The sequence below is a fragment of the Plutella xylostella genome, chromosome 3 (assembly GCF_932276165.1).
Source record: "Plutella xylostella chromosome 3, ilPluXylo3.1, whole genome shotgun sequence".
In the NCBI taxonomy this organism is placed as follows: domain Eukaryota; kingdom Metazoa; phylum Arthropoda; class Insecta; order Lepidoptera; family Plutellidae; genus Plutella; species Plutella xylostella.
The window spans coordinates 3,009,971-3,036,578 of NC_063983.1; the positions used below are offsets into that span (position 1 = coordinate 3,009,971).

The 26,608-nt window shown below is 39.7% G+C and overlaps 2 protein-coding genes across 2 annotated transcripts; one reads left to right on the forward strand and one right to left on the reverse strand.

Annotated features, from left to right (window-relative positions):
• Positions 1-284: 284 nt before the first annotated feature.
• LOC105387304 (ATPase family AAA domain-containing protein 2) lies at positions 285-23,791 on the reverse strand. Its single transcript, XM_048622989.1, has 28 exons — positions 23,261-23,791; positions 22,818-22,896; positions 22,538-22,619; positions 22,083-22,210; positions 21,454-21,626; positions 20,908-21,012; positions 20,374-20,567; positions 20,031-20,113; positions 19,702-19,827; positions 19,298-19,378; positions 18,939-19,029; positions 18,690-18,783; positions 16,914-17,192; positions 15,896-16,032; positions 15,203-15,414; positions 14,916-15,022; positions 14,371-14,540; positions 12,755-12,926; positions 12,071-12,247; positions 11,618-11,774; positions 10,885-11,051; positions 10,306-10,454; positions 8,151-8,338; positions 7,961-7,963; positions 6,794-6,936; positions 6,089-6,284; positions 5,579-5,671; positions 285-5,113 (listed from the first exon to the last, which is right to left on the reverse strand). Exons 1-28 carry the CDS (start codon positions 23,351-23,353, stop codon positions 4,896-4,898), a joined length of 3,897 nt encoding a protein of 1,298 aa, XP_048478946.1. The 5' UTR covers positions 23,354-23,791; the 3' UTR covers positions 285-4,895.
• Positions 23,792-24,087: 296 nt separating this feature from the next.
• On the forward strand, positions 24,088-25,069 carry LOC105387289 (BLOC-1-related complex subunit 6). Its single transcript, XM_048622981.1, has one exon. The coding sequence runs from the start codon at positions 24,221-24,223 to the stop codon at positions 24,965-24,967; it is 747 nt and encodes a 248-aa protein (XP_048478938.1). The 5' UTR covers positions 24,088-24,220; the 3' UTR covers positions 24,968-25,069.
• Positions 25,070-26,608: the final 1,539 nt, after the last annotated feature.

The window sequence follows — 26,608 nt, forward strand, 5'->3', positions numbered from 1 at the left end:
CGATCGGTTAAAAAATCTACACTTGGCTGGCCCTCAGAATGACCACCCTAAGTCAATTTCGGCTTACTATAATCTTTTTGCAACACCCTATATAGCTTAGGGTTTCATTATAGACGTTGTGATCAAATCATAATTAGGATGGCATCTAAACATATACTCTAAGCATCTAAATGCCACATCACAATTTTGAAAGTACCTCGAAAGTACTCTTACGAAGTTCACATTACGTACGTAGTCGCGCTACTCGACACTAGATGGCGTAAAAACTGAAATAATACAAGATATTTGGTATCACAAGAAATCGTTACCCTTTTATTTTTTAATTCGTTATTTCTATAAATACAACATTATATTTTAAATACAAAAAACATACTCTACTAATTAAACGGTGGAAATTATAAATAATGCTTTAGTTGCTAAATCCATTACTTGATATATTTTAGCTTTGAGCAAATGCAAGCAGATTTATTTGGGCATTCAATATTATAACGAATTCTGAAATAGTACAATATTTACAGTTATTTCCTTTCTTGGAATGAGGTAACTATTTTTTCATATAAACATTTGTTGAGTCTAATTAATCAATATCACACTGTTTTGTATCAGGACCAGTTTCAAAACTCTATAAAATAAACTTAGGTGTATTGCGAAAACGATCTCACGCATCTAATATAGTTTGAACATGCAAATAATCCTTTATAAATCGAGTAAATATTAGCCTAAGTAATAAATTATCATTTATACAATTTTAGTAGTTTTTTCAACTAAAACGCGACGTACGAAAATTTTCTAAACATAAAAATAACGTTATTTAAGTACCTTAATCAGAAATATATAACCGCTAAATTGATCAAAAATAAATAAACAAATGGAATCAGTCAAAAAACAATGTTACGATGAAAGAACATATCGAATTTCTAACCCTTATGAATCTTACATTAATGATAATTAGATAGTTAGCTATAAATCATTTATGGGTAACATATATCATATTGAATATGATACATAAAAGAAATAAAGAGTCGGACTCGACTCGCTAGCACGTGTCTTTAGTTCAACCTTAACATTTTGCTTAGGTAGATGTTATTATTAGTAGAATTATAGTAAATGAATATTGAGCACGAACAAATTGACGATGTCTTCAAATCTTTGAACAATGTCGGAAAACCTTAGATAACGATTTGAAAAACCGGCAGCCCTCTATGTGTATGCTTTAGTCTCGGTGAAGCTAGGGGAGAACAAGCGCTGTTTCATAAAACGTTTAAAATTACTTTCGTATCGACAAAGTGTCAAATTATTCGTGCTTTCTAAGCTATTCAAAAACTTGCGAGTTTGTTCTATGAATACAATTTAGAAAATACGATCTCCAACATACTAAACTTTATATTCTATTAGTTACTTAATCATAGTAAAGTCTGATCATTAGTATACTTATTTAGAGTTCAGAAGTTTTAAACGACAGGCACAAAAACAAATATACATCCTAAACACAATTTAAATAATATGTTTTATTTTAATGTCTAAATATCCCTGTAAGTATATGTGTCCTGTTGCGACTCATGAAAATAGATAAAGATCTAATGAAGTAACACAACATACACCAATAATAAAGCCCTTCCATGGTAGCCATGTAATTAATACCATAATGGTATCAAGTATAGTTCGCTGAGGTATTAACTTTGCACAAAATTACTAGGCCGTAGAAACACAGTAATTCAGTTTGAATTGCTGGGAACAGCTAAACTTTACAGCCACTAAATCTATGTCTATACACATTTGTGATGTATATTTGTTTTTATGCCTGCACGTCCACTACGTCAGTATATTATATTATGACAAAATGTCGGGCAGTTAAAATTTTAATTAGTTTATTTTATGAGATACAGCAGCAAGTAATGGCAATCACATGGCCAAATTGTTGCTGGAAATATAATTTATGAATAAATTTCGTAACTAGGACCTCAAGCAATGTATAGGGTAGTATTGTTGAGGTCTACATTATCTGAAGTGGACAATGTTCACTGGACATAGTGGTTTTTGGTAACGATGATGATAAAAGTAGCTACAGTTATAATCGAGCCTAAAGTATTATATATCGCTGTCGGATTAGGAATGAGATTTTGCCTCATACTTGCCCACACACAGTTGAGTGACCATACCAGGGTTGTAGTAGTAAAATAATTTCGCGTAAAAGACAAATGAATCATAAGATATCTAGCACTGTCAGTTAATCATCACTTTGGATAGGTAATCATTATTCAAATTATAAAATAATGTAACGGAATTAACATTACAGGTATCTCTTAGTTACCTAACTTTAAGAAGGGACGTATTTTTTACAACATATAATGTGCTAACTTCAACGCATGTGTACTTCAAATACATACTTAAGTTCCTCAATATAAAATAGTTCATTCCTTTACAATAATTGTCGAATACATACATAAATACCTTAACAACACATTACATCCAATCCATGAATCTTAAAACTTAACAACACACATAGTTAGAGTTAAGTTTTATGTTTCTTAACCGACTTTTACAACTTGGTAGCGAGCCCAAACAATTTCGACATCCGATTCGAATTTAACGTACTGTCTTTCTCTAATGAGTTCTTTAGTGTCAATTCACACGTACCACAACTACACCACGTCGCAGCGACTAACTGGCAGTTTCTATAACTTTATCTACCGATGACTGGTAGTTACTTTCGTACGATTTTGACAGGTTCTAACTTTTAATATGTCAAAATAGCATGAAAGCAACTACCAGTCATCGGTAGATAGAGTTATAGAAACTGGCAGATAATGTGGTAAAGCTGTGGTTCAATGTGAATAGTGTAGCAGCGGCTTTTTGCAGTTGCGTTGTGGTAGCGACAAAACGTCGATGTGGTTGCGTTGTCGCTGTCGTTGCGATGTGGTAACCACGTGGTCGTATGCAGTTAATAGGGAGAGGAGGTGGCCGCGGTGCCGTCGCGATGTTGTTGCGATGTGGTCGTATTACACAGGTGGTCGATAACAACGGCAAAATGTGGCACGTGTGAATTGGATTATTCATTTTCAATACAAAATATACGCCCGACCACACGCCATCGTTGTGGTGTGGTTGTGGCTGTGGTGTGGTGTGGTTGTGGTACGTGTGAATAAGTCTCGTTACTGAACGCTAGGGCTGGAATCGTTTTTCATACAAGCTATCGAATCGAACTTCGGATCGATAAGTGTCGAATTGTTTGTGCGCGCTCCAGCCATGCTGAAGCACATCCCACAATTACACGCCGGACAAACGTGGTAGTATTACTATATTTATTAATACTAGATTGATAAATAGCATAATACATACATAATATTGATAACACAAAGCGTTAGTAGGTAACATTTAGATCATTTACTCAGTTTTTAGTTTTTGAATAAAATTACTTAAATATTCCTGAACCTAAAATCACTCAATCACAGTATTTCACACTAAAGTGGTTGACATATTTAATGTATCCACTCCCACTCGACAGACATAATTATATGACACTCATAGGTAATATGAAAAAATCGAATAGCAGTGGGTGCTCACTGTGCCTGATATACAGAAATTTAAAGAACTTATGTAAATTGTCAGATGTGCGGCAGCCTTACAGGTACAACTTACAATACATAACTCACTTTAAACATCTACGTAATAATGCTATATAGGTAATTCTTAGGTCCGTAATAAGGTTTATCGTACATGAGAATAAATATGTTTCATAGGCATTATAAACTGACTAACTCTTCAGCAACATTAAATGTTCAATAAATATACAGTTTTCTTTTACTATCCCTCCGTTATGGTATCACAGACCCTTTTGGGCAGACCCTACCTGTCACAACCTTTCCCTATTCTAAAAGAGCTATTTTGATGCGGATACAGAATGATTGACTACAGCAGAGTCGATATAATAGGCTACATTTGATAGCGGCGTGAATTTGATGTACTTTTGGGCGGACTTCCCAGTAGGTAAACTGTTCGCCGGCGATTGAGTTAGCGGTGTATCATTTTAGTATGCGATGTTTTAGTATATTGAATGACGCGCCTCGTAACGAGTGAGCAGTTAGCCTACTGAGAACGCAGCCACTTACATATATCAAATGTGTTTATTAAATGGCTGAATTTAAACAATAGTTCAGTTGGTTGGTTCAGTCAAATTATTAAATAGTTTATTATTAATTGAAATCATTCCTAGTATGTCTATGAATCTATGGTTGAAATTCGGATCTACACTATACATCTATTCGAGACAATTTAGTTATTCATATTACTGAGCAGACATATAGGTTAATATTCCATTAGGCGCGGTTAAATTCTAAATGAAAAAGTAAATCCAGTACTTCGGTCTGCCCCAATAAACACATATATTTTTTTATGATATACAGTCAGAGCATTACAGAAGGTGGAATTATAAAACTTACTAAATGAAAATTGCTTTCTGTGATAAATCCGTTTTATCCTTTAAAATAACATACAATACCGCTTTCATAAAACACACATATCTTTTCACTTTATTCGATGTTTTCATCAAGCTTTCTCTATTAATTTCTCCACCAGAGATGTAGATCAATAATAAAATTGGATAACTATCTACGTATAGTCATGAAACGGCAGTGAATAGAATCAGTTGAACCTTATAGAACGACGTTTTCACGCTGAACCAGCATCTCAATAATACTTGAAAACATTCAATGGAATGAGATACAACGCAAAACAACACCCATCCACACATTTCACAACATCTAACACGAAACATTCAACCAACATCTATCAAAAGAGTATTTGAAATACGTGAGCCGAATACCCGAAAATTTACCGAATTACAATGGCTTTCAGCACATTTTGTTTCAACCACCAATTTAGTGTAAAAACCTGTTTCATTTCTTGGTCAGCTGTTGGACGTACCTGGCAATGATAGCTTGGTATTCCTGAGGCAGTTTTGTTCGGTCGTACGTTTGTGCGTATTTGTTCAAGACGATGCTCAGTTGCGAGTGAAGGTCCAATAGCGCCTTTATGCCTATGGACCGAAGACTCTTCACGTTCTTATAAAGTAAGTTGTCTAACTCAGTCTTGTTTATCAGTACTTTTTCTGTGTCTGTGGAAGAAATATGTATGGTGAATTTTATTGACACATCATTGTCTATTCTGAAGACAGAAATTGTAATTTGAGAACTGTCAAAACATTAACTGTGCTACCACAAAAAACTTTAAACACTGTTTAACCAGTGTTTAAAACGAAATTTGACAGATTTTGTAGGCGTTTGACAGCGCTAAAGACGTGATAAATACTGTCTAAGTTATTGTGGTAAGGCCCTAAATTCTTTGTTTAAAATTCGACTGTATGAGTGTTTGCGTAAGTCTCATTTTTCACTGGAAATATTTATAGTTTGACAGTTCTAAAATTAGATTTTTTGCCTTCAGAATCGTCATCAACGAAACAATTTTAAATAGCTACTTTATACATTAGATAAATAACAAACCAAGTACTACATGTGCTAAGTACATAAGAGATTGTAGGTGGTAACGATAAATTGCTAATGTGTGTTAAGTATAAGCTTACCTCCCCCGCTCGTTGTTTCTTGTCCGGAATTCCTTTTCTTTGGTGATGTCTTCGCTGTGGGCCTCTCCGCCGCCGACGACTTGGTCGGACTGGAATAAACATAACTTGTTTATATTGTGCTGTATTTAGTATACACTTCAGTGAATTTAAGAGAAACACATGACGTAACCGTAGATGCTGATTACTGCTAAAATCAACCTATATTACGATATCAACCAATTTGTAAAGGATAACAGCACAGGTCAAGAAGGCGTCAGCATAAGCGTCAGCAAAGAAAATATTGCAATTTTGTTCAGGCGGCACCACCGCAGTAAATAAAATTTATAATATTAAGCCAGTACAAGGCACTTCCATACTATCATAACTAAGTCCGCGTCTACGTCCGTTAACCGTGCCATATAGCATAATATAATATCCGCCCGCTGACATTGTGGACGCGGCCTAAAGCTTGCTTTTACTTTTATAGCTAGACAAACACGCGGATCTGTGGTTCTCAAACCTACCTGGTAACCGCCTTGTCCGTGTGTTCGTCCCTTGCGGGCGTGAGCACGGGCGCGGCGCGGCGCAGCGGCGCGTCCTCGTCCGACGCGCTGCACGACGACGCCGACGCGCCCGAGCCGTTGGGTAGGGGTGTTGAGGTTATGGGTTTGTTTTCTTTAGACTCCTCGTCGGTTATGGGCATGCTCGTGTCTTTGCTTGTGAAGCTCTGGAAGGGAATGTTTGGGTCGTTTAGAACCACGTTACGTGGTTATTATATTACTAAACTCAATGTTCGCCACTAACTGTATCTCTATAGACAGCGTCTTAAAAAAAGGGTAGTAAGTAAAGATATTCACGAATTTTCAAACTTCGTAGAGCAAAATTTGTTTGAGTCTTTCTCCTTTCCAATACGGTGTGTAAATATTTATGAAAAATCCAATGATTCTGAAATTTTCGCAGGAAACTTAAATTTAAACTCGCTTGTATAGCTATTAACACAAAACCTTTTTTTTTTGGTGTCTAATAAAATAATATATATTCTATATTCTTTTCTATAAAATAAGGGTCTCAGCACATATAAGCGAACGTAAAGATCGCCTTTTTTTCTTCTGACAACAAGGCGTTCGCGAGCTCGCGTTCAACTGGTTGACAGAAGAAAAAGAGGGGATCAAAAAGGGATCGCCTCTTACGTTACGCTTACTCGTATAAGTGCGGTGACCTTATAAGTGCACGTACCTTAGAAGTCCGCTGCCGCTTGGCCACATAACCGCGCGACCACGCGTTGATGCGCCGCCGCTTGCGCTTGGCCGAGCCCTCGCTCTTCTCCCCGTTCATAGGAGTATCTGGCTCTTTGGACTCGTTCATGCTTCTGAACGACTCTGGATGAGAAAATAATAATAATAGTTAGTCATAATCGAATTTAAGTGAAGTAGTACTTCTGTTAGTTAGATAGCCCGCAATCGTCTAGTGCTAGATATAGGCCTCTCCCAAGGATCGCCACAAAGTTCTCCCATCGGCCTTCCTCATCCAACCCCTAACGGCTACCTGTCTAAGGTCGTCGGTATATGCCACGATCATTGGATCTTCGGCAGACGTGCCATATGCCTGAACTTTTAAAGTGCTACGTTAACAACGTATTTCTAAACCTTGAAATAAACAGCACAAATTAATAACTCACGTAAATTAGAAGCGGTATAAATGAAGTCGGGCACGTCGGTATCACTCTTCATGCCCTCGTCCTGTCTCTTCCTTGCGATGTCCTGGCACTCGAGCTCGAAGTCGCTGTCCATCTCCACGTCGATGAGTCGTCCACTGCTAGATATAGACCTCTCACAAGGAGCGCTAGAAAGTTCTCTCATCGGCCTTCCTCATCCCTACCGGCTACCCGTCTAAGGTAATCGCGTCGGTCCATGCTAATGGACATTCAACGAAAATTCATCTACCCCACGGCCATTGGATGTTTGGCAGATGTGACATAGGCTTCTCCCAAGGAAAGCCAGTAAGTTCTCTCATCGGCCTTCCTCATCCAACCCCTACCGGCTACCTGTTTAAAGTCGTCGGTATATTTGTCACGACCATTGGATCTTTGGTAGACGTGCCTAGGCCATTTTCCACTTCAGTCTAAACTTTTAAACAACAAACTTTTGACAACATATTTCTAATGCGATCCTTGAAATAAATCAGCTCAAATAACTCACGTAAATTAGAAGCGGTATAAATGAAGTCGGGCACATCGGTATCACTCTTCATGCCCTCGTCCTGTCTCTTCCTCGCTATGTCCTGGCACTCGAGCTCGAAGTCGCTGTCCATCTCCACGTCTATGAGTCGTCTACTGCTAGACATAGGCCTCTCCCAAGGAGCACCAGAAAGTTCTCCCATTGGCCTTCCTCATCCAACACCTACCGGCTACCTGTCTGAGGTCATTGCGTCGGTCCATGCTAAAGGACGTTCCCCAAAAATGCATCTACCCCACGGCCATTGGATCTTTGGCAGATGTCTCTAGGCATTCGCCAGTTCAGCTTAAACTTTTAAAGAGCTAAGTTCACTAATGCGATCCTTTAGATAAATCAGCGCAAATTAATCAATAACTCACGTAAATTAGAAGCGGTATAAATGAAGTCGGGCACATCGGTGTCACTCTTCATGCCCTCGTCCTGTCTCTTCCTCGCTATGTCCTGGCACTCTAACTCGAAGTCGCTGTCCATCTCCACGTCTATGAGCGCGTGCGCGTGGTCGCGGAGGGAGCACGCCTCGTGACGGATCTGCTTGTCTGATGACGTTCTGGAATTGAGTTTGTTGAGGTTGGCTTTAGATTGTCGAGTTTTTTGAGGTTTTAATTTGTGGTGGTCTTTTAAGTGTATATGCTTGTCTGATGACATTTGAAAAGGTTTATTGAAAAGGCGTTTGTTGTGATGGGGTTAAAGTTGACTTTGTAGTGTCGAGATATTGGACTTTTGAAGCTGTTGATTCGTGGTGATCTATTAGATACCAGCTGTTGCCGCTACGCTTCACCTTAAAAAAGTATTGTCATTGGTGTCTACTGGTTCTTATTGTTTTTTTTTGGTTCTAAACTCACTGGTACTAAATACCTATAATGTACTTTACTCAATGTAATCTAATAGGAAATTTAGAAAAAGCATAGACCTAGCTACCTACTTAGCCAATTCTTCTTTGTTATGTAAAAGTAAAGAAAAATGTATGAAAAAATTTTTAGGAAAATAATGAAGCTAAGGAAAGGTTTAAGGGATATAAATACATAATTTATCAACAGTTAATATATTTTATGTTTATATGTTTTATGAAACTCCTAAAATTATTGCTTATCAGTTTTTCATACCTATACACCCCTCTGGCACTTTGTATCGCACATGAAAAGGGGAAAAGTGATGTTAAACGTAAAACGAAACTCAGGAAATCGCATTACTAAATTAAACCATCGCATATGCAAAATAAGATATAAAACATTCAAATGTCGGTGAGTTGGTCATTTTCGTTATGATCTTTTGTGTAAGTATATTTTAACTCCACAGCTATGTACCTACCTCAACTTGGTTTATCCATAGCAGTTTCATATTTTTTGTTAAATAACTTAACTCTTTTTTTTAATAGCAGATGTTGCGTATGCTTAGCTTTGCCAAAAGTTCAGCCGGTAATGCTTATAGCCACGCTTTGAGTAAAATTACATTGACTTTGGTGAGGCGCTGGCAGCAGGTATAAATTGGCCTGGAATGGCCAGCATATAAACGGCGGTTTTTTTTTTTTCAATTTAAATTTCACGGCATTGGATTCGTTTCCTTACAGCCTTTCCCAGTATTCATAGTTTTTTTTTGCATGAAGCAAACATCTGACGGTGTTTTAAATACACCACATTCACAGAGTACAAACCACTCACCTGTCAGGGTTATACTCGAGTGCGTTAGCACAGATGAGGTCGACATCGTCGAGGAACTCCCGGGCACAGTTGTACTTGTGCATGTCCACCTTCGTCATCATCGTCTCAATATCTGTCTCTGTCACGTCTCTATCTCTGTCTCTTTCACGCTCCTATCTCTGTCTCTGTCACGTCTCTATCTCTGTCTCTTTCACGCTACGCTCATGGCTGCCCTCCCCGCACCTCACCGCGCATGCCTCAAGGAGTGCACAGCGGTAATGGTCACACTATAATGCCGCGTTTATATCCTGGCAACCCTGAGCCAGCCGCGCCTCTCCAAAGCAAGCATTGGTAATGCTTGCTTTGGAGAGGCGAGCATTATTCCGCAATACTGAGAAAAATCATGCACAGTGGTAATAATCACACTATAATACTCAATAGAGTACAAACCACTCACCTGTCCGGGTTATACTCGAGTGCATTAGCACAGATGAGGTCGACGTCGTCGAGGAACTCTCTGGCGCAGTTGTACTTGTGCATGTCCACCTTCGTCATTATCATCTCTATCTTTGTCTCTGTCACGTCTCTATATTTGTCTCTCTCACGTCTCTATATCTGTCTCTCTCACGTCTCTAACTCTGTGTCTTTCACGCTACGCTCGTGGCGGCCACGCCCTGCACCCCACCGCCCATGCCTCAGGGAGTGCACAGCAGTAATGGTCACACTATAACGCCGCGTTTATATTCTGGCAACCATGAGCCAGCCGCGCCTCTCCAAAGTAAGCATTACCAGCCGAGCATTATTCGGCAATACTGAGAAAAAATATGCACGGCGCTAATGGTAAACTATAGCCCTCCAAAGAGTACAAACAACTCACCTGTCCGGGTTGTACTCGAGTGCATTAGCACAGATGAGGTCGACGTCGTCGAGGAACTCTCTGGCGCAGTTGTACTTGTGCATGTCCACCTTCGTCATCATCGTCTCCAGGTCCATCGGCTGCTTCACGATGTCTAGGTAGTCTGTCACCTGAGGGTGGAGGGGAAATTGGGGTGAGCTGGTGGGTTAATATGTCGTGTGTATGTGTGATAATAATTATGTTCTTTTCGTCAATTTGAGGAGTTGTTTGGTGAAGGATTAGCCAGTCAGCACAGAAAACTTTGTATACGAATATCTAAAAGATGAGAGAGTTATACGATGCCATTTAAATAGGTAAAGATGACAATCCAAGATGGCGCCACCATCGTGATGGATAGTGGCAAATGGCAGTAAGCTTGACGGAATGCAAGCGTGACAAGATTAACTCTAGTTAGGCTGAGGCCCCATGCGTTGCGTGCGTGTCATTGTAACGGTCTAATGGGGCATATCAAAATGTATATGGAAAACTACGCAGCGACGACGCCGACGCAACGCAGCGCATCGCGCTAATAGGGGCTTAGTTGTATATTATGTTTCTTACCTCCTCCAAATCCACGGGCTTGGTGAACTTGTAAAACCGTCTGTTGGAGGCGAGCTTGCGGCAGATGTCGCGCAGGAAGATGCGCAGCTCGCGCAGCTTGTAGTCCTCTTTGCGCTTGCGCCGGGCGATCTCTTCCGCGGACTCGCGCGGCGGCGGCGGTGGCGGCGCTGCGGGGTGCAGACAAAATTAATGAAGGAAAGAAAAAATATATTACTGCAAAATGCTTAAACCAGGTTTAACGAGAGTTTTTCAAGGTTTTTAATAGATGCGATACAGATTTAAGCATCTATTTTACGTGTGGTAATTGTTCTTGAATATACTACGGATTTAAAAGAACATCTCACGTGGTTTGACACGGTATTAGCAATATAATCGACTCTATAACATCTGTACCTTGACAAAAAATAAATTGAGATTCTGACAATTTATAAAAAATTACCTACTGCCTTTAGCTCCAACGTCAATAAAACAAATAAAAATTAATAATAATCCTAAACGAATAGCCATACGTAGACGAGTTCTCGAGTGGAGACCACGAACAGGCAAACGCAGCGTGGGACGCCCTCCTGCCCGCTGGACTGATGACCTTAGGCGGGTGGCGGGTAGTGGTTGAATGAGGAAGGCCGAGGACCGAGTGTTGTGGCGCTCCTTGGGAGAGGCCTATGTCCAGCAGTGGATGATTATTGGCTGATGATGATGATGATGAATAGCCATAACTTTCAATATCCCTTACCCAGTGGCAGTGGAGGCGGTGGCTCCTTGTTCTCTCTAACCGGCGGATCTAGAGGCCACTCCGTGATGATCGGCTTGAGGAAGCCCATCACCTCAGGTGCTGTCGGCTCGCGAACGTTGTATATGCAGTCTTTGTGGAGAGGGAACAGTTCTTGAAGCTGAAAAGAGACTGGCAGTTAGAATAATGTGTGTGTTTTGAATCTCACCGACTACGTAGCAAGATGTGATGTGATGGTAGAGTAAATTTTATAGGCTACCGTTATAAAATGTAAAATACTTTCATTTTGAGGCTCCGTCACATACAGTAATTTAAAATGTATCATTGAGTAACACTGTAAAAATGTGGCGATGACTCTAGTATAAAAATATTGCAACATTTCATTTAAATCAAGCAAACGGCTTCAGCTTTAAAAGTACCAGGACCTCATAAACGTCCAACATCTATTCCTCTCACCTCCGACGGTAGCTCCGCCCACTCCCTCGCGTCAGTAGCCAATAGCGGCACTTGCGGCGCGGCGGCTCGCCACAGCTGCGCCAATAGCGACGCGCCGCCGGCCAGCCCGCTGCACACGCGAGCCAAGTCGCGGATGTAGAGGACACAGTTGTCTGTGCGACGGCATTCGGAGAACACCTGTGGGGGGAAATGGTTTTATTGTGGGTTGATGAATAAATATTGATCACTCAAGTTTTTCAAGTTTTCTTTCATAATTTTATGCAGGTGTTTATTTTCAAGTTTCATGGTAGTTCTCGCTAGAGGTACAACTTTTGTATGCAAAATATCTTATTTGTATAGTTGGCACAGACTATCTAAACCTGTACCAAACATACTGTTTTGATATCCTCTTACTCCTATAAGAGCGATGTTGACATGCAATGTTTATTTTTGGTACATGCTAAACGTATGATGCGCTGTGTCCGATAACTAATGATTTTATTATGTGATGGTGAAAGTATCACAACAACAATGCTCGTAATTATAAACAATTGACTTACAGAAATAACCACCTGTTCCGGTGTAAACGACAGCGCAGAATGCACGGTGGCAACACTCAGCTCCGTCACTCGGCAGTTCTCTAGTATTGCCAGTAGCGCTATCTCGAAGCTCAAAACTATAACATGAAACCAACCATATACTTACAGATATAACCGCCTGCTCCGGTGTAAACGACAGCGCAGAATGCACGGTGGCAACACTGAGCTCCTTCACGGTACAATGTTCCAGTGTTGCCAGGAGTGCGGGCGCGAGGTGTGAGTCTGCGCACTCGCCCGTGATGAGGAGAGTGCTGTTGGACAGCGGAGTGTCGCCTGCCCTGTGGGTGGTTACTGGGGTTAGTAATGGAAACAGATGGAGTTGTATAAAGGGTTTTGTAAGTCGAAAGAAGGGAGATAAAACTTAATTGTGAAAGACAAGAGGGGCACGCGGGGGGAGGACTATTAGCGACTACATCGCGTCTAGATTGTATTCTTAGTGTGACATCACAGTGGTAAAGTGAGTCTATGGTGTGCCACACATATAAGATAAGCGTCGTCGCTGCCATATATTTTTATGACTGATTCTTTTTGACGACGCGACGCAACGTACTAATCTAAAAGCCTCACTCACCCTAAGATACATTTTATGCGTCATTCGGGAAAGCTCCTTCCATCTCTCTGTTGATGGCTTTTTATTACATTATTTACTTACTTGGCCATGGCGAAGTTGGTCTTCAGCAGCGCGCTGCACGCGTCCAGCTGCGGCTGCAGCAGCGCGGCGCAGGTGGCGGGCAGCGCGCTGGCGGGGGGCGGGGGGACTACTAGCGACTGAGCCGCTTCTAGATTGTCTTCTTAGGGTGACAGTGGCAAAGTGAGCTGGCTTGCTTGGTGAAAGAATCAGCCAATCATATTCGTTATCAGTTGACTGACCAGGGAGCGCCGGACATATAATAATGTACAAGGGCGTAGCTTAATTGGTGCATTGAGTCGTAGCTGTTATCGTTCCTTTTTTACGACGCGATGCATCGTACCCTAAGAACACTCGGGAAGGCTCCTTGCATGCACCCTTCTTGCTTGGTAACCTATCTCTTGTTATGTATATGTCGCAGGCAACTGGTTTAATCTCCTGTTTGATTGAACCACTAGCCCGTTCATTGGATGGCGCTATTCAGTTGTATGACTAAAGGACAACTCGTCAAGTCGTTGATTGTAACGTTCGACGTCTTGACTGAACGTCATTCAGCAAAGTCGTTGAATGGGATATAGTATAGCAACTTTGTAATGTCTGGTTAGGGTGAACATCACCAGACAAGAGTCAACAAAAAGACTATGTTACGAGTACAAAGCTCTTATCTCACAAATTAACTAAACAATAACAATAAACGTAACTTCATATTGTTGTTCATAATAATCCAGTTTCGCCACTTTTTTTCTTTGAAACTATCCGCCCGCGGCGTAATAATAGGTAAATCCATGTTGTCACACTATTTTAACACAAATAACGCACTTTAAAGCTAATTTATTTGCAAAAAACTAACAATATAGGTGCTTTTTGTGTCAGCTGTTAGCTGTTAGACGCCATATTTGTTTTATTCACCACCTGACTGATTTTAAGTCAGCTAACTAGTTGGACGTTTTGTGACGCTTGTACAATCAACGTTCGGCCTAGTCATACAACTGAACAGCGCCATCCAATGAACGGGCTAGTGGTTCAATCAAACAGGAGATTAAACCAGTTGCCTGCGACATATATATACTTGTTTGTATGCTGTATTCACTTACTTGGCTATGGCAAAATTGGTCTTCAGCAGCGCGCTGCAAGCGTCCAGTTGCGGCTGCAGCAGCGCGGCGCAGGGGGCGGGCAGCGCGCTGGCGGGGGGCGGGGCGGCGCGCGCCCCCGCTGCCACTAGGGATTGCATCGCTTCTAGCATGTCGCGCTTTGTTACTTCTACCTGAAAGGGAGGTAGGTATAAAGACCATTTTGAGTTACTTTTATTTGGGATTATAAAATGGAGTATAGTACACTGAAGTGTGTAATAACCGGAGACGAGACGAGACGCTTATGCACAGCAGTGGCCAATTACGGGCGGAAGATGATATAAATCGGCAACTGTGTCCGTTGTAATTGACTTGCAGATGGGTTATTTGAGCCTGGCGCGTTCAACATATTCATATTATGTTGTGCTTGTATCGTCTGTGTAAATAAATTCGAAAAATTATGACGCACTGAACGTTATAGTTGTATAATGAAATTGCGCCATTGTGCGTACTATGAACTTAGACTTTAGTTATCAATAATAGATTTACGTAAATATTTAAGTACTTACATTCTTAGCATCAATCAATAACGCCTGTTCACTTTCGTATACTTGTGGATATGTTCTTCTCAGTGCCTTTAGAACTGCTTCCGAACATAGGGCTTTTAGGTCCGAACCTGAAATTTTAGTTGGTATTTTATGTTTGTAACAAAATAATAAACAATGATTTATTTCAGTTGAGTTGGAGAAGGTGGTACGTTTAATGAGCAATCGTCTGATGACTTTCATATAATGAGAGTGCTAGTTTTACACAGTTCAAGTAAGCCTTATTTTTATGACTTTACGAGTTTACTAACCTCCATATCCATTAGTCAGATTAGCTATGGCTTCAAGCGTGCTATCACTGGGAGCTGGCTCCCAATGCTTCGTATATATATCCAGTATATCACGCCTAGCGGTCGTATGCGGTGGCGGGAAGTACAGTTCTCGGTCGAAGCGGCCGGCGCGCCGTAAGGCCGGGTCCACTGCGTCTAGGCGGTTCGTCGCACCTATTATGATCACTTCGCCTCTGTGGATGAAAGGGGTGGTGGGTTAATATGGATAGGATTTGATATAAGAGCGAGTTGTGGAAAGTGCTATAGAGGATAGAAACTCAGTAGGTAATCCACTACAGCATATGGGACATCTTCAACACTGAAGGATTATTGCCATAACATCCACTCTTGGAAGGCGAGTTGGGGAGAGGATTGTGTAAATCAATATAATTGTGATTATACCAGCTACTGTTTTACGCATGAGTTCTTCAGAACTCCTACTTCTCACTGCTTCATGTCTCAAACACCCCTTGTAAAAAAATACAGAGGTACTTATGCATACAAGTACCTAATTGAAGTAAATAAAATGTTTCTGTGGACTGTACCTCTGGCTGCATGTATTTAGTTAGTATATACGAGTGGTAGTTACATATTCGGTAGCAGATTTCTGTTGCACTGGAATTATTTAATTATTCAGCCATCACTGGACTAGCATAGACTAAACACAGCACAGACCTGTCGCAGAGGCCGTCCATCTCGGCCAGCAGCGTGCCCACGACGCTGGTGTGCACCTGCTCCTGCCTCACGCTGCGCACGGGCGCCAGCGCGTCGATCTCGTCGAAGAATATTATGGACGGCTTCATTTTGTTCGCCTGTGGAGGGATAGATGAAGGGGTTAGTTGTCGGTATAGATCCAGAATCCATGTTCAACTTCCTATCAGATACTCATAGCAGACACCTCCGCTCCTCCCATAATCTTTTGTTGTCCTTACCACTACATCATTCAGGTTTTATGCTTAATTCCTTCTCTGTTACAGCTGTCCGACTGTGGAATGATCTCCCCGAGTCTATCAGGAAGGCTCCCAGTCGAGCAGTATTTAAATCACTGGTTCGGGCTCATTATCTCAGCAGGATAGGATAGAAGACAGTTCATTTTTTCATGCACCTCAGTTGTTGTGTGTTTATATAATAATAATATTATAGTATATATATTTATATTAGGTATTTATGTATTGTATATATTTTATAGGTATAGGTTTATATATTATCTATTAGTATATTGTATAAGTATAAATTGTTGTAGGATATTATATTTAAGTAGTACATAACTATTTAGTTTTCTTCGCTGAAATTGTCTTAAATAAGTTCTTTTTTTTGCACTCCCATACAATTTACTCCCTGTACCTCCTGTAGGTTGACTGGTAGAAAATGCTTTTAGCATTAAGTCCACCTAATTGTACATAATTACTTTTGTATATTGTGCAATGAAGAATAAATAAATAAATAAATAAATAGATAGACAATCGGATGATATTTATATCTGTGACTTAAAAAAAAGAGAATTAGGTACTTATTCAGAAATAAGCTTTGTTGTATTTTAAATGGCTTTACGAGATATAACAGTCGAAATACATAAGTAGTTCATCCATTTTAACAGGAAAATAGATACAACTTAACAACCAACCCTCTTTGTTTGTTGAATGAAATGAGATTGTTAAAAACCTAAAAGTTACTTTAGACTACACCAACTAACCTGTTGAAACAGCAGCTTGAGATGCCTTTCGCTCTCACCGACCCATTTCTTCAAACAATCCGCGCCCTTCCGCATGAAAAACGCCACTTTCCGCCCGCCAACAATACAGCACTCATTGGCTAAGGCTCTGGCTAGCAGGGTCTTGCCGGTTCCCGGTGGGCCGTGGAATAGGACGCCCTTGGCCGGACGGGTCTTGAACTTGTGGAAGAGGTCTGGGTACATGAGAGGAAAGAGCACCATTTCGCGCAGGCACTTGATGTGGTCCTCTAGGCCTCCCACCTGAAAACAAATTAATTTGTGAATTCAAATTTTAAATAAAAGCATAAGTATAGTGCCACAATCTTATCTGTTCCGGTGGTCAAAATGTGCAACTAACGAGACGTCATTGTCAAACGTCATTTCATACTCTGTGCGTTATTTGAGTTGTCAATTTCTGCGAAGAGGCTGACGCTACGTTATTTAATTTGTTTTGTGATTTTCTGGGTGAAATAATGCCAAAAGCGCTGTAATGTGATGCAAGAAAAGTAGTACTATATATATTGGCTTTTATGCAGGAAGAATAACATATTCAGGCGCCTTTAATTCCGTTTGAAAAATTGGAAGAACGAGTTGCAGCAGCTACAGGTTAGTGTTGCCAAATATGACGAATAATTTTACCCATATACTCCATGTAATTTTATTAAATATTTTCCCGAGAGCGGAGAGGCCCGTGCCCCAGCAGTGGGGACGGGATGGGTCGTGAATAGTCGTGATACTCGTGATGAAAAGTATATAATCTTTATTTTTCTTTGATTACAGGTGTGAGGACATGACATAATACTTTAAATCTTATGCAGTATACCAAGAAGAATTTCTCGCACCTGCAGCGATTTTAGACGAAATAATGATGATTTATGACATGTCATTGTTTTCCCAACGTATCAAGAGTTGGCTGAAAGAAATTTCTTTTTGGCAATTAGCCTTTGGAAGGAGACCCGTGCCCCAGCAGTGGGGACGTGATGGGTCGTGATGATGACGATGATGAATTAACCTTTGCACACTGTCTGAATTTATTTTAATTGTATGCTCTTGTTTCTATTTACTTTAAAAATGTTAAATAAAGTGTTCAAAAATAATAATTAATAGTTTTTTTTAAGTCGTATCTCGTTATTCCCACGACCCACATATATTACCTATACCATTGTAATCTAGATTTAATCTCCTATATCAGAACATAATCAGAACTAATTTTATTTCTGTTCGCCGTGGAAAATTTTCCATACAACAAATGTCGTTTGATATATTATATCCTCTTTCATTTACTATCGACCCTATATTTTGATTTATCTATACTTATGAATGTACCTAATTATAACAATAGGTAATAGCAGAAATGCATTGTCGTTTAAACCAGAAATAGGCAAAATTTAATCGATGGCATCACTGGATTCGATCACAGCGAAGTCGCCACCGGAACAGATAAGATTGTGGCACTATATCATTTGTTTGTTCGAAGAGTGAATCGTGATGTCATGTTTCTCTCTACTTTGTTGAGGTCCTTACTGTACACGATTTGTATTTTATATTAAAATTGTACTATGTATCCTTCCATTTAATCCAAAGGTAGTAAATACAGATATTGCTGAATAAGCAATTAAATCCATCATTTTGCCCTATTCTCTCATAGTGGCTCTTTCCAACGCCTGGTAGTGGAAGGGAGATAGCTATATACGCGCTATTGGCATCTCAGTATTGTCTTTAACCCATAAATGTACAAATAAATATGTGTAAACTTACGGAAGTGAATCTCACGCTGCCGTCAACCTGCACGGGCTGTATTTCGCGCAGCGCACGGTCGGTTTTTTTGTCATCCGTCGACTTCGACTTTTGCCTGCAAATTCATAATTAATATTAACTGTCATTAAGTTCATTCATTATACTGTACAAATTTAAGTCGGCTTATTCTTTAATGTTCAAATTAAACAAATGACTATCGGCCGTTCGGAAACATATACAATATTTATCTATAACTGAATTTCGTCTTACCTTCCTTTGGTCTTGTTTTTCATAGACACGTTGAGATCTTCCTCAGTGTCGGATGTTGTGCTGCTACTGCTACTGCTTGATGGAGATTGAGCTGAAAAAACAAACTCATTAAAAACCTAATCAAAATTGGTTATCTTATGACTTTTTTAACCGACTTCAAAAAAGGAGGAGGTTCTCAATTCGTTGGGATCTTTTTAAATATAAATGTTGTGTTTTTTTAATATAACTTAGCGCACTTCATCGTCATCTTCATCAGCCAATAATTAAATGTACCACAATACACTACCACGGACTTAATAAGGTAATTATTTGATTACAAGAACGCTTTTTATTGCATCTAGTACAGTGCTAAAACTTACATCTGATAGTCTTCCTGCGCAGCATTTTAGGCTTCCTCTCTCGTAAACTGTACGGCTTTTTACGTATTGTAAATGTTTTGGCTGTAAAAGAAACATTTCATATTCAAACTCTACAATAACAAACACATTAGTGTGATGATATAAACATAATAGAGATAAGAGATCGTGGGAAATGTGTCAAAAAACCACATCCTCATCCTGTCCATAACATTATATCATTGAGTTGTATGTAAAAATTAGGGCATATAAAATAAGAATACTCTCATTTCTGCCATAACAATAGCACTACAGTCAAGTATCCAGCGAGCTGGAGGGCTTCCCACTGTACATTTGCCTGTTATTGATGTCTACTCCAGCACTCTACCCAATTTCTTACAACAGTAGTAGAAAACATAATCCCTCACCTCTATTCCTAGTCGGTCGTGGTGCGATCTCCACGAAGGCGGGTTGCTTGCGTTGCCGCTTGGACCGGCGCGGTGGTCCCCCCGCCAGAGCTTCGCTGTCTGACTCTGATGACTCGCTCTCTGATGCTAGCCGGAAATAATAGCAATGAGGTTAGGAATAGGTTGAGAGTGAAAGAATAAAGAGGTTGCGTTAAAGAGACTGGCTGGATACAATACCAACGCGGTTAGTCATTGATAGTGGCTGTATAGACGTTGCATTCAACATACTGGCCGAAAAAACTATACTTGAGAAAACAATGGAATGACAATTTAAAAATAAGTATTTTAACCAGTGTCATGTTGTCTGAAGTCTTCTTTCTTTGGTCTCGCGCGCCTGTTTCTGCCCCTTGTGGACCTTGCTGGGCCTTGGTTGCTGAAACAAAGTTTTAATTCATCAAACACATTAATTAAAAAAACAACAACCCTTGAATGGGGAGGTTGTTAAATTATGTAATAATCAAAGAAAGCTCTGCCTAAAATCGTGTGTAGCCTTTGTAATTGATTTATTAAGTTACGTTACATTTACTTGATGTGAAGTTTGACCTAATAGCATTCAGCAGTTTTTGCCTGAAAGAGCTACACACATACTCTGTAACAATCTTTCATCTTTGTAAATAATTAAATCCAAATCACCTTTCGCTATCCTGCTCAGGTTGCTGCGTATCATCCGCTTCTTCCTTCGTCTCGGCCACAATGGTTTCCTCGGCGTCCATCTGCTCTTCCTCATCATCAGCCTTGTGTTTCTCCTGCTTATCCTTGGCAGCTGCTGGTTTCTTCTCAATCACGGTTTCGTTGTTCTCGTTTTCCGAGTCGGTTTCAGTTGCCACCTGATGGAATAGGTATTTTAATAATTTTTAATTATGGATATTTCCTGTAGATTGAAATACTGTCATGGCTATCAGTCTTGCTCGCTTAGGACTGAAATCCATGTAAGAAAATATGCATACCTATCACAGTTATTCCCTGTTATCAGTGAAACGGCCCGCCACCTATATAGTGTAACCACAAAACCGGAAGTGAATAATATGAATCGTGCTTGCGTCGTCTATGACTATTGACGGCCCTGTAACAATTTTCACACCTTTCGAGCATTGAAAACTAACTGCTCATTTGTGTTTTCAAAACTCTCATTCAATCAGCTGGCTCCGATAGCGTCATTAAACTTACATTGAGCTTCTTGGTGGAGTTGTTGAAGCGCGCGGAGGTGCGCCGCTGCCGCGCGGACTGCGTATCTTCATCTGTGATGGGCGGCGGCCGGGTGCGGGCTTCCGGCTGCGTGGAAAAATATGCTTAGTATTGATTTGGAGGTTTACTTCAGCAAGGTAGCCAGATTAACAGTCTTTGTTACACTATATCTATATAGTTGAACTATATCCATATAGTTTAACTAAGAAAAAAACAAGATAGATAGATAAATAGGCTACAAATTTCAGAATACTGGATCTTGGGATCTATACTGAACAAAGGCCGACTCTCAAACTCTGATTTTATTACGTTGTTTACAGTGCTATAGTCGTTCGTAGCACAATGGTTTCTTCTCATTAATCCTCCTTTCATACCCCAAGGTGAATTCATTCGAAGAGGTTATACATATATATACGTCCTGTGCATCATGGGCAGTAAGCTAACTGACTGACTGACTCTATTCTGACTGGCTAACCCCTTCGCCACAGTAACAAACCGACACCAACAAAAATAATGCTAGTAACTCACCAAGCCCTTCCTATTGATCCTGCGCTCGTCCCCTGAAGTGAATTCATCGGAGGAGCTGAAGCCGGGCACGCCGTAGAGCCCCGGGTAGCCGCGCACCTTCAGCTCGTTGGTGATCCAGCTCTCGTTGAAGTTGTGGTGCAGCAGCTTGCGCTGGCGCCCGCTGCGGCGCACGTCTGGGTGACGGGGGAAATTGTTCAGACATTAACACATGAAATAAAATAGCTGACGAAAAAATATGTAACTGTAAATATCTATGGTCTTTTCCATTTATTACTTTCAGAAATTCTGTATTAACAATCTACACAGTAAATAATACAAGCAAAGCTAAGGGGGTGGCAAGTAGGATGGCATTATTATTTGTTGGAGATGAACAATAGAACTCAGTCCCTGCTGCACGGGTCTGCTATCATATAATATGGATGCTATGATTAGTGGAACGCACAAATGAGTTTATCGACGTTCAGGACCCCTGCTACCTGGTTTGTAGTGCGTACACGTCTCCATAATGGAAAAATTAAGAGGTGTTAGATATACATATTTGGCAACGATAAACATCTGTTTTAGGTGTCTCTACTTCAAAAAGTACCACAAATGGTGTGCTGACAGACTGAGAAGTTTAGTGAACTCACTCTGTTGTATGGGCTTGTCCTCGCTCTCCTCCAGGTAGTTCTTGCGGGGCCCGCGGCTGCGGCGGATGCTCATGCTGCGGTTTGTGGACTCTGGCTCTCCAGCAAAGAACACTCGCACCTTCTGAGATCTGTGTATAGGAGAGTTGAGTTACAAACTATAAATTTGTGGAAAAATGGCTGTTTACTATCTACTACAAGTTCAAGTTTATTGCAGTAAATAGGAGTATAGGTACTGGATAGTAAAAGAGTCTTTCATTAACATTGGCTGTAATAGAATTAGTAGTATTATCTTAGCAAAGTTAAAAATTTACATTCATTCAAGATTTATTTACTTATAGGTAATTGTATAGAGCCCAAATGTTCTTCTAATCCTCTGGACGGTGGCACCTTAAAAGCCCATCAAATAATATATTTTCTGCAGATAAATGAGTATTTCCCAAGTTTAACTGACTTACCTCCGAGAATATTTCTCCGGCTCTGTGTCACTCTCCGGAAATACTATTCTGTTCATCTTGATGGTCCTGCGCCTACGGCTATCTGTATTAGTAACATGTAACATATTAGTAACATTAAAGATTCTCTACATGTGATAATTACCTAAGACTATTTTAACAATGTGAAAAAAAGAGAGTGAGTGGTTCAGTGAGTGACTGTCAAGAAGTGATAGTATTGATTACTACATTGTATTAAATATCTTGTAAATCTTAAATTTCAAAATGTTGTCTTATTGCTTACATTTAGCTGGCCAGTGTTGTATCTTCCTGGTAACTTTGTACTGGCTACTGCGGAGTTCCCTCTGGGACCAATTTGATGCCTAGAAGATTACAAAACATTGTACATTCTGAAACTTATCTTCTTATAATACTACATTCATTGAAGAAGAAAATCAATAAAGCTGTCTGGCTGTATTTTCTGCAGTACAATAGCTGAGTCATAAGCGAGTTTTAAACACCCTTCTACAAAGCAGGAGTAGAAATCAATAATGAGATTGCACAATACTCATATACTCATACATTGGCAAGGTTATGGGAAAGATAATTCTAGGAATGAATGAAGTTTTAACTAACAACAACCTTGTAACATGCATCTGTGGTTCACAAGAGGAATGCTGGGCCACAGGGGATCTAAGAAAGGACACAACTGGGGTAATCTGAAGCACCTTCTCCTGAGGTATTCACCTTTTCATCAGACACGCTGCTGGCGTCGTGCGGGGCGTAGTTCCCCTCCTCGACCTCGCCGTTCTCGCCGTTACTGCGGCGGGTTTTCACCATGGCAGTGGCAGTTTGGCAGACAACTTTTACCTTCACAATCTTACATCAAACTCACACGATTACTGTTACGCAACGTTAGAAAACTATTTCACAACCACAATAACGTTCAGAAGCAGTTTATTTCAATGGTTTTCACTCTCAAAATAGACCCGAGCTCGGCACAAAGAATCCCTCAACCGCACATGTCCGCTGGGTGCGCCATGTTCCGACCAACATCACAAGATGTCGAGGACGCCCGAAGCTCCTTGTGAAATATCAATGTAGGCAGTTGGAATGAAACATTTAAGCTATTAGTAATCAATAAAAAAGGTATACCTTACTCACTTAATTTGTATTTTAGCTCAAGAACACATATTTTTTGGAGTTATTTCAATTTCACAACGATGTTTGTTGACAACTGTCAAAGTTCCCGCAAAATTGACACTTTTGGATTAGTAATGCCAACATAACAAGGAAAAAATATACTCTGTGTATCCTTTCCCTTTCCGTTTGTATTTTACAGGTGAGGACACATTATCAGCCGCGGCTGACGGACGCGGCTCGGCTGTCCTTAATCAACACACTTTTTTGTACAGGTTTTTGTGAAATGATATTGTTATGTGATTAAGATTATAGCTAAAAATCAAGGAATTAATGTTGTACTTTTTTTATACATGCAAAGTCTTCTTGAACAGATTTGATTGTATCGCTCACGAGCACATCCCTAGCCAACATTTTTTTATCGATTATTTTTATTTTGTTCTGTGTGCGGCGGAGATTTCGTTGGATGGATTTTGTTTGTTTACTTCCAAAATGTTTCAGAAAATTTTAAAAACATGACTAATGTTTTGCTGTAGGTGTTAAGTAAACGATAAGAAATAATCTAAAATGGCTGAGAAACCGCCAATCGTGAATACAGAAGACCCAGTTATGGACATGGTTAATGAAAAATTCAACAAACTTGGTGATATCGATGATGATAACGAAGAAGTTTCAGCTCAAATGACGGCATCTTATAGTGAAATATCTTTCCATTCGGATCCTGTTCTAGGTAATGAAGATAAGGCTGCCCCAGGACCATCACGACCATATAATTTACCATCAGAAATGAATAAGAAACATGAAAAGTTGCCTTTGGATATGGATGGGCATGTAAGGTATGAGGGTGATATGACGCACTATGTTGCAGATGACTTAGAGTTTAAAATTAAGCTTTCTAGCCCTATCACAAAGAAAGGCGAGACACCAGTATTTGGCAGCAACAGTGCTTCTAGATCTAGCACCCCGGGCAAGTTGTACAGACAAATCCTAGCCCCACAAATCGGTCAAATTGATATCACTGTGCTTAACGATCTGGAATACGAAGCTCAGAGAATAGCGCAGTCTGTTGATAACTTGATAGAAAACTTATCTAGTATACTGCATTCAAATTCCTCATTAACTGCTGAAAATATGGAAGTATACAAGGATGCTGTTGGTAAAACTTGTGATGCTATGGATAATAATATTAAGAGTATGTATACAATACTAGCCAAGGGAGAAGAAGTGTCTCAAGCAATGGTGCCAGTGCAGGCACAAGCGGCTCGGATAGCTGAGATAAAGAGACTGCTACAAATATTTGAAAACAACTTTTGAATAGATACCATTATTCCTTCACGCTTCAATCATATTTATTAATAGGTACCTACAGAGTGTGCTTTTAACTTGTATAATGATAATAAATTGTTTTATATGAGAGATAGCTTCTTATTTTTACAGTATTATATTTATCATTAAGTAATTTAATATTGTAGCCATGTTCTATTGCTATGTTTGAATTACCAATTTTAATCAGAAATTTATTGTGTTATTTTTACCTTCATTCATTTTCATAACAATATAAGAATGCATATTAATTTATTGCTTAAACTTATTTATGGCACTGGTGGTAGCGACATCTACTGTTGAGTAGCAGTACTTTTGGTTGTACCTAATAAAGTGACATCTACTGTCACAGAACAACATTATTATATAATGCTACGCTCAGAATAATCATCTACCCAAAACATCAATCATGGATGGACCAAGAAATGCGATAGGTATAGTGCCACAATCTTATCTGTTCCGGTGGTCAAAATGTGCAACTAACGAGACGTCATTGTCAAACGTCATTTCATACTCTGTGCGTTATTTGAGTTGTCAATTACTGCGAAGAGGCTGACGCTACGTTATTTAATTTGTTTTGTGATTTTCTGGGTGAAATAATGCCAAAAGCGCTGTAATGTGATGCAAGAAAAGTAGTACTATATATATTGGCTTTTATGCAGGAAGAATAACATATTCAGGCGCCTTTAATTCCGTTTAAAAAAGTGGAAGAACGAGTTGCAGCGGCTACAGGTTAGTGTTGCCAAATATGACGAATAATTTTACCCATATACTCCATGTAATTTTATTGAATATTTTCCCGAGAGGCCCGTGCCCCAGCAGTGGGGACGGGATGGGTCGTGATACTCGTGATGAAAAGTAGATAATCTTTATTTTTCTTTGATTACAGGTGTGAGGACATGACATGATACTTTAAATCTTAGGCAGTATACCAAGAAGAATTTCTCGCACCTGCAGCGATTTTAGACGAAATAATGATGAGTTATGACAAGTCATTGTTTTCCCAACCTATCAAGAGTTGGCTGAAAGAAATTGCTTTTTGGCAATTCGCCTTTGGAAGGAGACCCGTGCCCCAGCAGTGGGGACGTGATGGGTCGTGATGATGATGATGATGATGAATTAGCCTTTGCACACTGTCTGAATTTCTTTTAATTGTATGCTCTTGTTTCTATTTACTTTATAAAATGTAAAATAAAGTGTTCAAAAATAATAATTAATAGTTTTTTTAAGTCGTATCTCGTTATTCCTACGACCCACATATATTACCTATACCTTAATATAGATTTAATCTCCTATATCAGAACATAATCAGAACTAATTTTATTTCTGTTCGCCGTGGACAAATTTTCCATACAACAAATGTCGTTTGATATATTATATCCTCTTTCATTTACTATCGACCCTATATTTTGATTTATATATAAGCACTTATGAATGTACCTAATTATAACAAAAGGTAATAGCAGAAATGCATTGTCGTTTAAACCAGAAATAGGCAAAATTTATTCGATGGCATCACTGGATTCAATCACAGCGACGTCAGCACCGGAACAGATAAGATTGTGGCACTATACCATAAATTATTGTAATGAGACCATTGACGAAAGAGACTCATTAGTGCTTCAAGAAAAG

What these genes read in the sequence shown, in the direction of transcription:
- LOC105387304 (XM_048622989.1), bottom strand. Translation starts at nt 23,353, where the DNA reads ATGGTGAAAACCCGCCGCAGTAACGGCGAGAACGGCGAGGTCGAGGAG. An exon ending in GGACAAGCCCATACAACAGA is followed by an intron (nt 21,627 to 22,082) that starts GTGAGTTCACTA and finishes CCCGTCACCCAG; the next exon opens with ACGTGCGCCGCAGCGGGCGC. An exon ending in CGAACACACGGACAAGGCGG is followed by an intron (nt 5,672 to 6,088) that starts TTACCAGGTAGG and finishes GTTATGTTTATT; the next exon opens with CCAGTCCGACCAAGTCGTCG.
- LOC105387289 (XM_048622981.1), top strand. Translation starts at nt 24,221, where the DNA reads ATGGCTGAGAAACCGCCAATCGTGAATACAGAAGACCCAGTTATGGAC.